Source organism: Camponotus vicinus, unplaced genomic scaffold, assembly GCF_025532165.1.
Source record: "Camponotus vicinus isolate PSW18456_S1 unplaced genomic scaffold, iyCamVici1.0 SCAF_9, whole genome shotgun sequence".
Taxonomy (NCBI): domain Eukaryota; kingdom Metazoa; phylum Arthropoda; class Insecta; order Hymenoptera; family Formicidae; genus Camponotus; species Camponotus vicinus.
Window position 1 is genome coordinate 17,857,688 of NW_028141981.1, and position 15,712 is coordinate 17,873,399.

At 44.1% G+C, this 15,712-nt stretch overlaps 1 protein-coding gene across 8 annotated transcripts in view; it reads left to right on the forward strand.

Annotated features, from left to right (window-relative positions):
* Hth (Meis homeobox homothorax) overlaps positions 1-15,712 on the forward strand; it is a 425,203-nt gene that overhangs the window by 386,874 nt on the left and 22,617 nt on the right. For 7 of the 8 annotated variants that reach the window (XM_083108981.1, XM_083108986.1, XM_083108987.1 and 4 more), the window contains one exon: positions 10,796-10,854. The exons of the other annotated variant lie outside the window; for it this stretch is intronic. In XM_083108981.1, the coding sequence (XP_082965107.1) occupies positions 10,796-10,854 (59 nt within the window). The remainder of the gene's footprint in view (positions 1-10,795; positions 10,855-15,712) is intronic. 8 annotated transcript variants of the gene reach the window in all.

Consider the following 15,712-nt stretch of genomic DNA (forward strand, 5'->3'; position numbering starts at 1 on the left):
CATTCTCAGTGGCGATAAGTAAATTGCTCGTACATTCTCCGAAATAAATTACTTTTGCCGAGGAGCATTCTGTAAAAAGTCAAGAATCTTTTTTTTTTAAACGCGGTTAAGAAAAACAAAATTAACAATATTATTGAAACAATTAATATTTCGAATTAATTACCTTATTAATCTCAGAGAAAAGTATATCTTTATCAGTATTCTCCAACAGTAATCTTTTACTAATAAAGAAATAATAATAAATACAAAGTAATTGGAGAGTGCGTGAGGTATTGCAAAAGCGTCAAATTAGCATCTTAATTGACTTAGTAAATTAGTAATTTTCTAGATAGGGCGAATAGGGGGAGAGATGAAGGGCCGAGGGCGAAAGGACCGCTGGCAACAACTAATCATCTCTTTCTCGGCTTTGATTGCAACAATGCCCGCTCTCGTCTCGCTGTCCGCCACCTTCAGCTGCGCCATGCAGACCTAAGCTGCGATGCAGCAGCGAGGGGGCCGAAGGGCAATGTACGGGCGGCGGAGGGTGGCAGCGGGCAGCAACACGCGCGTCGGCGAAATTAGTTTTCCAGATAATCATCTCACGGTATTGTGTGTTGCGTCCGTAGAGTTTCCGTGGCGGTAAAGGAGGCGGAGGCGGAGGCGGAGGAGGCGACGTCGCTGCAGCTGCTTCGAGTACGTGGCCGGTGCACGGCGGCTTAAAATATAAATGCGGATTAATCTGAAGTTACGAGCGCACGCTCGATAAGGAGTGTAATTTTCGCGAGCCAGCGGGAACCCATTCTCTACGAATCACTAATTACGTTCTCCACGTGCGCGAGAACGTAATTGGGATGTTTCGATCGATCCGCGCGAGATGCGTACGATTACGATGTACGCTTCGATTCGTCATCGCGCGCGACAAGCTCGCAAAATCCGTCTCCTTAGATCTAGTTGTTTCGATTACCTATGCGAAATTTCATCTCTTTCATCTGTTCCTCTGTCTCTCTCTTTCGCATATACACGAAGCGCGGCGAAATGCTCGCAAAGAATAGCGGAGATCGCGATAGTCAGCGGCACTTTCCGACGACGGTCCCTTTCTACTCGTTCCCCGCGATGCGTTCCCGGTGATTAATGTTGCCGAACAAATTGTCTAGAAAAACATGTCGTAGCCAGGGCGCCCTCCGCCCGCTTGGTGCACCCTTTATCTCTCTGGGTCGCGCCACCCTTATTTCCCTCGAGCGGAGAAGCGCACCCTATCGCCGACGCTGCTGTTGCTGCTGCTGCTACTGCTGTCGCTGCCACCACCCCTCCCTCTCTTTTCTATCCCGCCACCCTGTATATACAGCCGTCGTGTATACATGCCTGCATACATACATTACGCAGATGATATCCGAGTAATCCGATTTACTTCGACTTCGCTATCAACGTTTGCGCCCCCACCCATTCCGGGTAATTATACGCCATCCTGGATGCTGCGTTGCACTGCCTGTCCTACATCACGCGCGACGTGAATTCGTGCCAGTTAATGAGAGATTACGCTATCCGAGGCTGGACACAATTTTTGAGCATCGAAAGGTTTCATTTGATTAGTATAACATATGTGTTGAATTTTAATCAGTTTAATAAAATTATAATATCGAGCGTTGTGAAACGTATACACATTCGTGATATCTAAATGTCTTCGCTAACAACGCGACGGATTTAATTGCACGGTACGTCGTATATTTTCTGCGAGAAAACAATCCGATTATTAATTGGAAGGAAATTCGATTCCATACACTTTTGACGGGGACATTCCGTAAGATGCGGAGAAAAACACGAGCCTACATCTTTATTAAACGGCCATGCGAACGACGTCGGATGACGCAAAGAATTGCATCACGCGGTTCTAAATTTCCTCTCGTTAAAGTCACGCATGACATCGGTACATCGCTCGCAAAAACCACGGACAAGCGACGCCATGTCCACTCTCCGGCCGTGCTTCTCTCCACTAAATCTTCCTGGTATCTTGCATCTCTTCGCTTCTCACCTGCGAATTACAAATTACCAGAGAACTTGCAGGACTCTGTTGATCTCCGTCGTTTCTGTCCCTTTCTTCTCTACCTCCTCCTTCTTCTCTTTATCTTCTTCTGTCTCTTCGTCTTATAAACAGCCTCGTACAAACGTGACAGACGTGCCGCGACCAAAAGTGAGCAAGTATTCGCCATCAAGTCATAAAGAACCGATGTTTCGCTTGAGCTCGTTCGTTTTTATCGCATGTTGATCCTACGCCGGAAATTCACGTCATATCCATTTTAAAATATATTCTCTATCTTTATTAATCGCGATCTTGTAAAAAAATGCATCAAGATACGAAGAGAATAAAGACGATATAAATTCAATAATCGCGATGTGAATCATATAATTGTAATAAAAAATTAGAAAATATATTATCACTTTTAATGATGCTCTAATTACGAGATTATGCCATATCTACTCGCATAATTTTCATCGAACGTAAAAAATGAGAATTTGTTATCTCGTATTTATTGCACCGTTTTTCTTACATTTACAAGACTGCACGTCGATGCACTCGACGTCCTACAATCTGCGCGTGAAGAACGGGGCGTGATCGGACGAAAAAGCGCAAAAGGAGGAAAAAAAGGTCATCTGGTAGCGATTTCGTGGTATTATTTACATCTGCCGGGCGAGATGCGGTGGCCCGGGTGCATCGGGCGACGCTTATATCCCGAGCGAACGGGGACAGGTATCCCTTTCCCCTCCCATCCTCTTCCCCGGATACACGTAACCTACCGTTTCACTTTTTTGTGGGTAAATGTGCGCGAGCCGTACGCGGACGCGCGCAGGATATCGTGTAGGCCGTCGCATAAAACTCGGATTTTATTACAAGAGGATTCAAATTCCGCGCACACACGAGCCCCCGTCGCGCGGGGGACGGCGGAAAGGAGAGAGAAAGACCGGGATAAGGATATAAAAAACTGTCCGCGAGAACCCCGTGAATCCTCCCGCGGTATAAACTCATATAAACCACTCGTGAGCGCGCGCGCATGAGCGTATTCTATTTCGCGCGCGGATAAAAATTTCGATTCGTTCCTCTCTTTCCTTCTCTCTAATGCCGAATAGTTCCTCCGAGGGGAGGAAACGCGGGCGCATATTTTATTCCACCTCTATATCGCACCGGCCCCTAAATCTCCGGAGTCGAAAACCGTACACCTTCATCGCGGATGGCCCGTAGGGGCACGCGCTTGTAAGGTGAACGCCGTAACGGTAACGGTAACGACTGGAATGGAGACGGGGAGATTGTGCGAGGGGGAGGAAGTCGTAACCTGAAATGAGAAACGCGACAGCACCTCCGACGGAGGATGTATATCCGCTCTCGTACGTCGGTGGCGTCGCTGATGGCGGAGAGAGATGTAGGGAAAAGATTTCACGACCGTGAGATGGTAAACGGGACGCTTTAGGGCCATCCTGAGGACGAGCGGTCAATCTAAACGACTCCTTATCTTCTCCGCGGCGAGGCATACGTCTACCTGACGCTCTGTATTTTCGTGAAATCTAAATAAAATGTTTTTATAAACGCGCCGGGATAAACTACGCGCGCAGAGACTGAGATCGGTCAGAGGGATTGCTCCGATATGAGTAATGAGACGGCCGTACTATTACCCGCCTAAACAACGACCGCATTTGCGTCAGGAGAGACGTGGTAAGTGCCTTACGAGGTTTCACGTGGGTCTCGGGCCGACTCTCCGTAAACGAGCAGCTATCTGATGAATAGTACATATTTAAAGCGCAGATTAGGAAAGCGAATATATTGACTCGTCAAACATTCATGGCTTAAGTAAAAAAATATACACGATTCTAAAACACGATTCTATTACACCTTTTTGAGAGATGGAATAGATTTGAATTTTTCTAAAACTTCCTATTGCAAATAATGTAACTCTCAAAAGTGCAAAAATTTTGTTTAAAAAATAAATAAGAAGAAAGAGATGATTCTAACCAGACTTTTCAAAGGATTTAGAAAGATACTGTCGACTATTGCCAGGTTGGATAAATGTAGAGAAACGTACGATGTATCTACATCAGCCGGCGTTAACACGGAGAAAACGAGACATCGCCATTTCCGCGACGCGGGTGTTGCGTATGATTGCGGAGGGTAGGAGGGGGGGGGGAAGGAGGAAGCGAGATGGAAAGTGCGACCGGCAGTTTATAACAGCGTCAGCAGTTGGTACATATAGTGGCTCCGTAGCCGGAGTTTAAGAGACTGTTACAAGCTGACGCCTCTCCGGCCTTGCGCGGGTGCTACTTGGAGGGATGGGGTGAGAATCAGGTTGTGGGGCAATAGCCAAGGGGACGTAACGCGTGAAGGAGAATAGAGACGGCGAGGGTGTTAGAGGTATGGCGCGCACAATCGAATGGTATCAACCCTCGGCGTGACGATGACGACGACGACGACGACGACGACGAGATGAGTCTGACCCCGTCGACGAGGTGGCCGGTGACAATCGACTAGAGTACTCCGCTACCCCACAATCGGTGAGGGTTGCGACAGCTGCGGACCCAATAACTTGACGAAGCGAGCAGTTGGATCTCGTGTACCAATGATGGGCTCTAGCATGAAACGACTGTAAGGTGGTTCCGATCTACTTTGTTACGTAACGTTTTAAGACGCCGATCGTTAAATCGCGTCGAGACTAATTGACGATACTTAATCGATCGCCAGCAACGTGCTGATTTACCCGTAAAAATTGATCGGACGCGAAGCGGGGGCGGGATTTTTCTCGAGAGAAGAAAAAAACGCGCCCCATCGCTCTTGCCTCGAATTTGTCAAAATTACTTCGCACTCGCAAATTTAACGACCGTTGCGCCCGCGCCGGAAAAACAATCACTATAAAGCAGGATTTCGCGTGCAAAAATCGAAGGGATTTCACGCGTGCGGTCGGACAGGAGAGAAAGCAGCGTGACGCCACTCGGATCGCGATAGATACGCAGATATCGAACGCTACGGACGTTACACCTCGATCTTTTTATTGGCGAGATCACCAGTGCGCGGCCATCAACATCAACGCGAAACGACGCGCCGGCGCTATCGCGCCCCGCGACACGATTTAGTGGCGACCCCGGCAAAACAATTATATAAATTCCGAGGGGACGAAAGAGAGAGAGGGGTTTGCAGGGGGGTAGAGGGGGGGGAGCGGCAACGGGCGCGGGACGGGGAAAACGTGGAGAGGTAGGCAGGGGGCAAACGGGACGGGGAAAAGGGTGCGCAGGCGGGGGGAGGGGGAGGCGAGGGAGGAGGAATTTTCCGAAAAAGCGTTGCAGTAGAGCCATAGATTAAACGCAGCCGAGGCGCATACGTCCAGCCGAGCACGTCGATGCGACGCAGGCAGCCATGCGGCCGCTGCGGCGGCGGGAGCTATCAGTGACACGTCGCGTGTTAAATCGCTTTGTTGACACACATAACCTGTCTACGCGTATCCGATACGCGCGATCGCCGGTCCGCGGCGTTTATATCGCTACACCCCTGCGGCCACCGGGAATTCGGCGGTAGTTTGCTCGCGTTGCGATGCGGATCTCGTCTGTCGCATAGTTCTCTCTCTCTCTCTTTTCTACCTCTGCCCCTTCATTTCTCTCTATTCTTTGAGTTTTTGAGCTCTCTTTTGTGTTGAATTAAAAAAAGATAAATTAAATTAGATTAGTAGTAAGAGGATTAATTTTTTGATATATATGTGCTAATGATTCTTATTAGAATAAAATTCAAGATAATAGTCACAGTCATCTGATAATAATATTAAAGAAGAAAGATGTAACGGATAAAAATTTGCAGGAATCTGAATATTTATCTAATTCACATTACGATGTGCAATGTGATCGGATGCAAATTTTCAGTCTGGATGGCTGACAGCAACCCTCGAATTCCAGAGTTGCGGGGACGAGCACGTCCCGCGATTTTGCCGGCTACATCTGCAGGAAACTCGATTACACGGTGGAAGGATGCTCACGGTCCACAATGCTCATTGAATTTGTCGAACGGGAATTATATATTGCGCGGGGGTTCGACTCGTTTGTTCGTGGGCGCTCGCGCTTTCGGAGGAGATCCGGTCGCGCGCGGGTGAGACGCGAATGCATTATAATAAAATCGCGATCACGATCGGCCGCGCGAAAACGAACGGAATGGCGAGCGAAAAAGGAGGAACTCGTCGGGAGCGGCGCGTGAATCGACCGGCGCATTATATTCGGATAAAATGATTTTATCGATCGTAAATGCACCGGCGCGACGCCAAGCTTATGAACGCTCAGATTTATGTACATCCGCTCCCACGATCGCGCGAGCTCGAGCTTTTTCTGCTGGTGCAACGAAATTGTTTTGAAAAAAGGTGGACGTAACGAAGGTTCGGAGAGAAAGAGAGAGAGAGAGGTCAATGCCCCGTAAAATTTTATAACTCTATCACCGAGAGGAAAGGAGAAAGGGTAATGTCCCAGAACAAGACGTTGATTGGCTTTTTTATGCTCGGTTAGACATGTCAGATAATTTCAAACAGATCGAGTTGAAGGTAATATAAGTCTTATAAATCACAAAAAGGATGAACTTTAGGAAGAGAAGCGAAAAAGAATTGGAAAAAGATTCCATAATTTAGGTATAACACTGAGTTGTATTAACTCGTTGGTCGCGAAACTTTTCGTACAAACAATTGTTATGTTGCTTATACGACGACAGATTTTAGATGTGGAACGATGCATGTTACTTATATTTTATCTGTATCATCGCTCCCTAATAGGCGTGCATTTTGTGGAATGCCTATAACGGCTGTTTTCTCTGATACAACGGCAACGATTCGCATTAGTGGGACTAGTCCGTGGTAATTCGCTGCAGAGGCAAAAATTGATTACCGATTGGATTGCGAGGTCAGATCCTCATTAACTGCGTTCCCGGCGCAGGAAGGGATAATTACGCAAATAACCTAACGCTGTAGGTCTCACGTAGCGGTTCGATCCGATAAAAATAATTACACCGTGATTACTCCACTCGATATATTGATTGAAATTCTCATTAGATACACGTGTTAAGCAACGGATCTCCAGCAACTTAGTAATAACAATAAATTTCGATAACGTAACGATTAGTAATAATGCAACGCCATTCTCTTAAGCATCTCATATATTTCAATCTCTCTCCTGCCTCCCTCGTCGACGGAAATTATACTTCACCTCTCGCGCACTCTCGTTCGATTTCTAATTAAAACGGACCTTTTACGGCAACTCACCTGCCCCTCACTCCCCCGCGATACGTTTTCTAACGCGTAATCATTACGAGGCTACCTTTTCGATTTCCCGTAATGCGACGCGAACGCCGAGGCCTCGCATTAGCGTGTCGGCTCTCTAGTACGGTATAGTACGGCGGCGAAATTGATTACCAATACTACTGCGAGTACGACGGCGGCTCTCGCGCTCCCGTGTCCGGGCAGTAATGATGTTTTGATGCGAGGACCCCGGTGCACTGCGTATCGACTGCAGTTAACTAATGGAAGCTCCCCGATAATTGCGAATGCCGTCGGAGAGTAAATGCCGCTAGCGCGACAGTAATCATCGTTATTCCGTCCACGCACTCGCGCAACGATGAGGTAGGTTCTGTTCACTCGCGCTTTTTGCTTCCCGCCATGTCATTCCGGAAAGATTCTCCAGATAATCTATCGAGATATATATCTTTCTCTGCAGGAAAATTGTTTTTCTGTTTTTTTTTTTGGGCCGAAGATGCTTGATGGTTAATGAGATTCACCGCGTTGGTTGAAAAAGGATTGCAAAGAAAGAAGCAATGCAGGAACAAGGTATAACTTTTTTAGAAACGAGAGAAAGGTATCGCAAAATTATTATCGCGGCGTAAATTTATTGTCCGGATATTTACACATCTTGAGCAAAAATTTTATGATTTTTCGAAGAAAAATTTGTAGAAAAAGTTTTATGACGAGCGTAAGTCAAGTCCGGAGCCTCTCGCTATCATCCTTAAAACGTCTCTTCCGAAACGCCATGCGAGGTCGAGTCGATATATGCTGTTTGTATCGCGCGTATAAGCAAATACAAGCACATTATTCATGTATGCGCCCGAAGTGCACTAAATTTAGTCACGGCACGGGAGGTCATGTGGGAGACACACGCGCCCCAGCCCGGCGCTGCGTTTTATGCCTTTTTCTCGCAGAAATGTGTCATATGTCGTTGGTTCCCCCTTTCCTCGTAAAAAGTAACGGCGATACCGAGGTAAGCCCGGAACGTCAGCGATTTGTCAATAATTCTCGCGCGTCGCTCTTCGAAATTCCGTTTGGAACTCACCCGGTGATTTCCGAGACGCTTATTCAATTCGTTCACTCGGCGCTCGATTTACTTTGCCAGTTATTAATGGTTTTTCATTTCGAAATGACGATTAAAAAAAATTATCCGTTTTAGAAAACGGGAAGAATGGAAAGAAAATATTTTATCTTTTTCAATCAAGAGTAAAAGCAAAAGTTTGTATAGTTTCTGTTTCAAAATAATCGATTTAATAATATCTCGTTTTACGCAAAATTAAAATATGCGAATGGCGATGATGAAGCAACCCTGCTTGTTCTCCGACCCTTCTATACATCGAAACGCATTCAAGCTTTCCCAGCCACAGGTCCGTTTCACAATGTGCTGCGAAAATGCCCCTCCCTCCTTCGGAGATTCATAATCAAAACTGCATTAAAATCCTGAAAGCCCTGACGACGGCGCGACGAAAAGTGTTTTGTCATCTGGGGTGACTCGGCAACCACCTCGATAACAATATGCTCACCTCGTTTGCGATCCCTCTCGTTGCTACGAGAAGCGTACTCTTCCCCTCGCCTACTCGCCCACGATTCGCGATCGATTAAGTGACGATTATTTCATCGACGTTTATGTTCTCGTGTTTCATGCTGATCAATATCTTAGATTCTCTAACAATTTTCTAACATTAAAATTTTTATCGCTCTTCCACTAGATTCATTAATGGAAAACAAAGTTATTATAATTTTATCATAATAAGATGATTTAAATTTTGAATCTTTTTGTTATATAACATTTTTATTAAATGTAAGAAAGAAATATACGTAAAATTATACGTAAAAAAAAATTTTATCGCATCTCCGCAACGTGGCTGCCTTAAGTTTTCGACGGTGAAGATATTTTCGTTTATTTTCGCCAGGGTCGAACTCTTCGAGAGAGAGTTTGGGCAGTCGCTCACCGTTTCCGTCCCTCTCTGCACATCTCTCTTTCTCTCTCTTTCTCTCGGTTCGGTTAGGGGATGGCGCGCCATTGTTCGGGCGATATTTCAGCGGCGGCGGTGAAAGAGCGGGGGTGGTCGGCAGTAGTCAGCTGGCTGTGACACGCTGCCTACCTCGCCAAAGAGGCGCTTAGGAGTATCCGGGAGCTAGAGAGGGAGTCCCTCGGCTTCATAGTCGCGCGGTGATACTCTTTCATCTAACGATAGTCGAGGCCTTGACTTTGAACTATCGTCGCATTGTATATCTTGTATTGCAAAGCTTTATTCTGCATATATTATTACTGTATATTTTGTACTTTATTATGTTGGTTGCTCTTGTCTGATCATTTTGCGTGACTTTTGCCTGAATAAATGTTCTCTTCTTTATACTTTCTGAAAGGGAAGTTTTAAATAGAGTTGAAAGAATTTATAATTTTTCCTTTTTTAAAGAACGCTGTTTTATTATAATTCGATAATCATTATCGAATACAAAATCTAGAGTCATTTACCGCATCATTTATCTGAAATATCCATTCGATCCGTGTTATCAAAATTCATGACTATTTCTACGCCTTCGTGCGCGCGTACACTAATCGCTTCCGAAGAGTCCTTTGCCATCCAGTCAGTCGGACAAAGTTCCTTTGACTTACGGCGACTTGCCGAACGACTTTGCGGGCACCATCTACGCCTTGACTGCGACAATAGTGCCGCATGAGCATCCGAGCGGCGAGAGCGAGACGCGATGAGAGTTTAATAATTATTATTCATAAGACTCTCCGGTGGGAGTCGGCCAGGCGTGAGACTAAGCAAGAAAGATGTGCTGCAAAACAAGAGAGGGTGCCATCGCTTCCTCGGGGGCTTGCTTATGTCCTCCTTATCCCTGGCGGAGAACCGGAGTATTCCACGATGGGAAGGGGGTGTGCTCGAGTCAGTCGAGCAGAAACCCAATCACTTCCGGCGTCTGCGCCCATTAGGGCGCCGCGACGCTGACGTCGGCTGACGTACGCCCTTCCTCTTCGCGTCCCACTCGCTCGTCGTCCTACACTCTCTCTCGCTCTTCCTATACCACTGTTTCTCCCTGCCTGTTCCTATCTCATACTGTATTGAACCCACCCTCTTGGACCTCGACCAACATCGAAACAGACCGCAGATCTATTGTTTGGAAAGCGCTCACATGGAAGCTTCTTCAACGCGACTAATGACGTATCAAGGATGCCGCTTCCTTCTTACCGGATTTTTCCGGTTTTGCTCGTTCATCTCCCGAACTAGTTGCCGTTCACTTTTTTTTTATTGTTACAAAGATAGCGGATCGTGTCAAGTAAAGCTCTCTTGATATAAGAGTATAAAGGGTTATATAACGTGTAAAATACGGGAAAAATCTTCAAGATTCTCTTAAAAGGGCAATAAAATGACTTAATAAAAGATATCTTTTTATATATACGGAATTTATATTAATATGTAAGAGAATCGAACGAAATAAGACTGTATTGTGTGTGTGTGTCTTGCATAAATATATCAAATAAATCGATTATTTTATTAATGTAATTCTTTTCATTTGTGTTTCAGGTTTATTAATGCGAGGCGTAGAATCGTTCAACCTATGATTGACCAGAGTAATCGAGCTGGTAAGACGATTCCAATTCTACCAACAGATATTTACACAGATGTATACACACAGTTATAATACTACAAACACATGTGACGACAAGATTTTATGAATATACTTTTGTTTCGAGTTTGTCACTTGAATTTTATGAAATTTTATGAATTAATGTAGAAATTGCTATATACACAATGATAAGACTTCTTGTTACTAATAAGTAAGGTCAAAATTCTGTGTGACTTTAAAAATAGTTTCATGTTAAAATGTTTTGAATAAAATAAAATTTCAACTTTTAACTACGAAAATTTATTGTTATATTCAATATAACTTTAGAGTGGAAATTTCGATTAGAAAATTTGATTTTTAAGCGTTATAAATTCTACAACAAATAATAGAAAAATCTGATACATTAATATATATATATATATATATATATATATATATATATATATATATATATATATATATATATATATATATATATATATATATATATATATATATATACATTAATGCAATTTTGTATAAATCTAAAATCATGCTCAAAAATAATTTATTTAAGAGTAATTTATCTAAATATATGTCCGTGTTTCAACTTAATTCAATTTAGTTTATTTTTTGCAACAGCAAAGATGATATGTAATATTGTATGTTTAGATAAGGATATAAAGTCTATAATTTTCTAATTATGTAGATATCAAAGCTGGCATGGAAATTTAATCAACAGTTGACGTTTCACGGATAGCGCATTTATTTGACGATTTAGTGCAATCCTGTGCATCCGTGTTGTCTTTAATTTCTGATATAACGGATACTTAATCTTCGCGCAATTTCAAATTCTTGAAATCATTCTTCAATAAACGAGACATTTCATTCGAATGAAATCTGTGGCGTCGTGTATATTTGTACATTCGCAATATCCGTCGTTTCAAATCAAGTTACTTCGCGATTCGATTATCGGTAATTCCACGCTCATGTTGAAAATTTGAAATTCACTTCTCTCTTGCGTGTCCGATAAATATGTTCGCTCACGACGATCATTCTGTTTCGTGATTTAAAAAGTATTATTACAAAGTTCATTTTCATTTTGTGTGAATGGACGACAGCTTGCACAACTGCCAATGATTTTTTTTTCAACAGAATCTTTTTATATCATTCTAATAGGAAATAAATCCCCTACTGAAATCTTTTGTATATAAAGAGTATATAATATAAAATAATCATTTATCTTCAAAATATACACATAAAATACTTTTGCTAAAAATATTTTTGAAATATTTATCTATAAACTAAATGCATTAATTTAATACATATGTTTCTCATGCGCGAAAATAAAAACTTTTGCCTACTTTCGTGAGAATAGATCAATACGATAAAACTGAAAATTCGATATCAAGGTAAGGTATTCCTTTGTCGAGTAATCTGTAAAGACGACGCGTTTACGAGGAGGGAATCACTTCGTTTGCAGTAAAAGGCGACAACAACGGACCTTCGTGTTTAGGGTGGAATCATTTTCTCTCTTCCCGTCTCTTTCTCTCCTTCTATATCCTTTTCTCTTTCTCTTGCTTTCTCTTGGGTAGGGTTCAAGGGTTCCGTAGTGATTCGGATGATGGCGAGAGGGTTCTTTCGTGGAGTACAGGGTGGGCAGAGGTGGATAACGTCCCGGATAACGTTCGGATAACACTCGGATAACGGCGGGATAATTGGTAGCGGTGATCAGACCGAGTTTTACGATCAGGGAACATGCTCCCGCCGCCACAGTGGAAACTCCTCTCATCCTCCTGGCCGTGCCCTGGCTTGTCTTTTTCTTACGTCCTTATCCGTGGTCGGCCGCGTCTTTGTCCCGCGTCGAGCGCCGCGGAAAAGATCGCCCGAGGAAAAGTTCGAGGGTGGGCTGACTAAACGGTCGAAACATAGAGAGAAAGAGAAAAAGAAAAGAAAGAGAGAGAGATTCACCTCGTATTTTTACGACTGGCCCCCTCATAAACACTCACTGAGTTACGGGTTGTTTGCTCTGCCGAAACTGGGCTTTAGGGGCGCTTTATCCGCCATTCACCATCTGAATGTATCCACGGAAACTCGCTCTCTGGGATGGCAAGGAATTGCTCTCTTTTTCCCCGTACTTTTCTTCTCTTCTCTCGCTCTCTTTCTCGACGCACGCACTTTTCACGGACTTCTGCAAATGATGGCCCGCAGTTCGTTCTCGAGCTTTTGTACGCGGATAGAAGATGTATCGTGCACCAAAGTGCACTAAACGTTCGAGTGCTTTGTGAGAACCTTTCCTGCGAGCGCCATAAATGTCTCCGCGCGCTAGGCTTTATTCAAACTCGCGAGCGTGTTATCGATGTTGTAAGTCGGTCTATAACGCAAGTCGATGGACCACGATAGTGTCGATTGTCGCATAAAATCTTTGCGGAAAACAAAAAATTCTTTTCTGACTAGATTTTAGAAGCTTTACTTCAATTCTTTCTGCACATATTAAATAATAAACCGACATTTATATTTTTTTATTTTCGTTAGTCAACGATGTTTTCTTTGCAACAAAGTCGGCGACATTGATAATCGCGATGCATGTGTGTGCCTCAACGAATTCGAGTAGTGGCTAAAGAGATATTCGCGAGGCTGATGACGGGTAGGAAAGAGTAGGTGGACGGGGGGGGATCTCGTGAGTATCAAGGGACAAGGATAACAAGAGAGAGAGAGAGAGAGAGAGAGGGAGAGGGGCTACCCAAACGTCGTCGTCCGCATCGGGTAAAGTGGAAACCCGTGTACGCCAGATTATCATCCCGAGTCAATCCTGATCACAGCTCCATCGTGCCACAAACAGGCGACCCACGACCTTTCCAGCCCTTCCGCTCGCCGATACCGTCGTCTCCGTTTTCTCGCACGCTCCCTCCACGACCAGGGAAACCAGTTTCGCCTAACCAGAAAGAGCACACCTTTCGCGCGCGATTGAAATCGATGGCATTTCGCGAGAGCGTCCTGCCACGTCGCGTCCTCTCGTTCCGCTCGATTATCGCGGTCAAAGAATGACACGCAAGATATTTTCGCATGGGCGGAAATGGACACGAAAAAAGAAGATGACAGAGAGAGAGACAGAGAGAGAGAGGAAAAAGAAAGAAAAGAATAGCTATATTGTGAAGGTTCGAGTTCGTATACCTCGCGACTTCGACCATTTTTCCAATTCCTCGGAGACCGGGACAGTGTCCCTTCCCCACCTGCTCCTTTCCTGCTCTCCATCGACGATCAGCAGTCCATTAAAGCTTAATAGCCGAAGCATTAGGCCCCAGGGCAGATTTTGTTCCAGCGGAAACGAGATAAATGTATTTTTCAAACGCTCCCGGTCCCCCGTGATCGGTGACCGTACACGATAAAACCGTTACTCCTCCTTTGAACGATCGCATTTTACACTATCGATCAAAATCAGTTTCAGACATTTTAATTTCATCGATCGTTAAATATAAATTTCAATTTTCTCAAATTTCTTGATTCTTAATATTGAATCAAGTTCCATAATCAACTTGCAGTCTAAATGATTATTAAAATATTCTGCCGTTTATTTAAAAAACAAGGAGATATTAATAGGTACATATCTCTTACGAGATGCTATAACATTTTATTTCTCTTCCTTATCGTATTCCTCATTTCTCCTAAGCGAATTCGTCCATTAATTACGCAGTAGTCCCACGAGCACACCACCGTCTGTCCGCACGTAGTCTCGAATTGCATCGTGACTTTTCTCACGCGAGTCCCGCGAGAAATCGTATTAGGACGGAGTCACGTTAATTCAGAATGCGTCTCAAGACGACGCCGACGACAACAAGGTGCACGACTCGCAGGCATGCATATCCTGGCTCGATGCGCTCCTCCGTGTCGAGTTAATGATGTGCGTCGGTCGGATCATCAATCATACTTTCATTACGCGGATCGCAGCTGCTCCATATTGACTCCACGGCCCGCGGGGCATTATTATTATTCCGAGACGAAAGAGGCTCTCTGCAGCAAGAGTTTCTCGCGCGCGAGTAACGCGCTCCGCGCAGGAATTTTTGCTTATCGTCGATAACGGTTGCAAAAGCCATCGCAATCAATGAATTTATGTGATTCACCTCGCTCTCTCCTTAACGATCCGTATCTGCGATTTGCGAAGAATGCAGCCGCGCGAATCTCTCCTCCTCGACGTGCGTGGGTCGCGCGTGGCTGCTTGGTATTTCAATTTAATGCTCGAGCTTGTCCCACATTTCGCAAACACATAAAGTATGCGAACGCCTGCGATTTTCGCTCTAACTCCCATTCCGATATTCCGACATCGATGAAAAATATATCGCTGACACCTTGAATTGTTGATAATAACTTTTACGATAATCAGTACTCGCGTAGAAGCTACAAGTAACCAAATCCTTGGTTTATATATTTTATCTCATGATGCAGCGTGCAATTTTTCTACGATGCATCAGAGCGAGAAACCGGTTTATACTAAAGATTAATGTTGTTTGTCTCCTCTTGATCTGCGTGCGAAATAGAATATATATTTGAGAGTAAATCTGTGTCTAGAATACATCGAAATTATATCGCGTCATCCAACTTAGTATTCTAATCAGTCTCGATTCTTTCCAACAAGTCACATTTAAAGTTCTTTTAATGGCGGATATCTAAATGGAGTTAGACGATTATCTTTTATAGTAACGAGATTCGCTGAAATTAGTATAAAATTAGTTTTGTGCGCATGTACACGGGCAGTAAACCTTCGCAGACTACGTTTTAACGTCGTCGTCGTTCTTCCTAATGCGACTCATAAAAGCGCGATCCCTTTTAAATCCTCCCTCTCCCCATTCAATCATACACGGTCTTGTGTCGCGTAGGCACTCGAACTATAAACTACA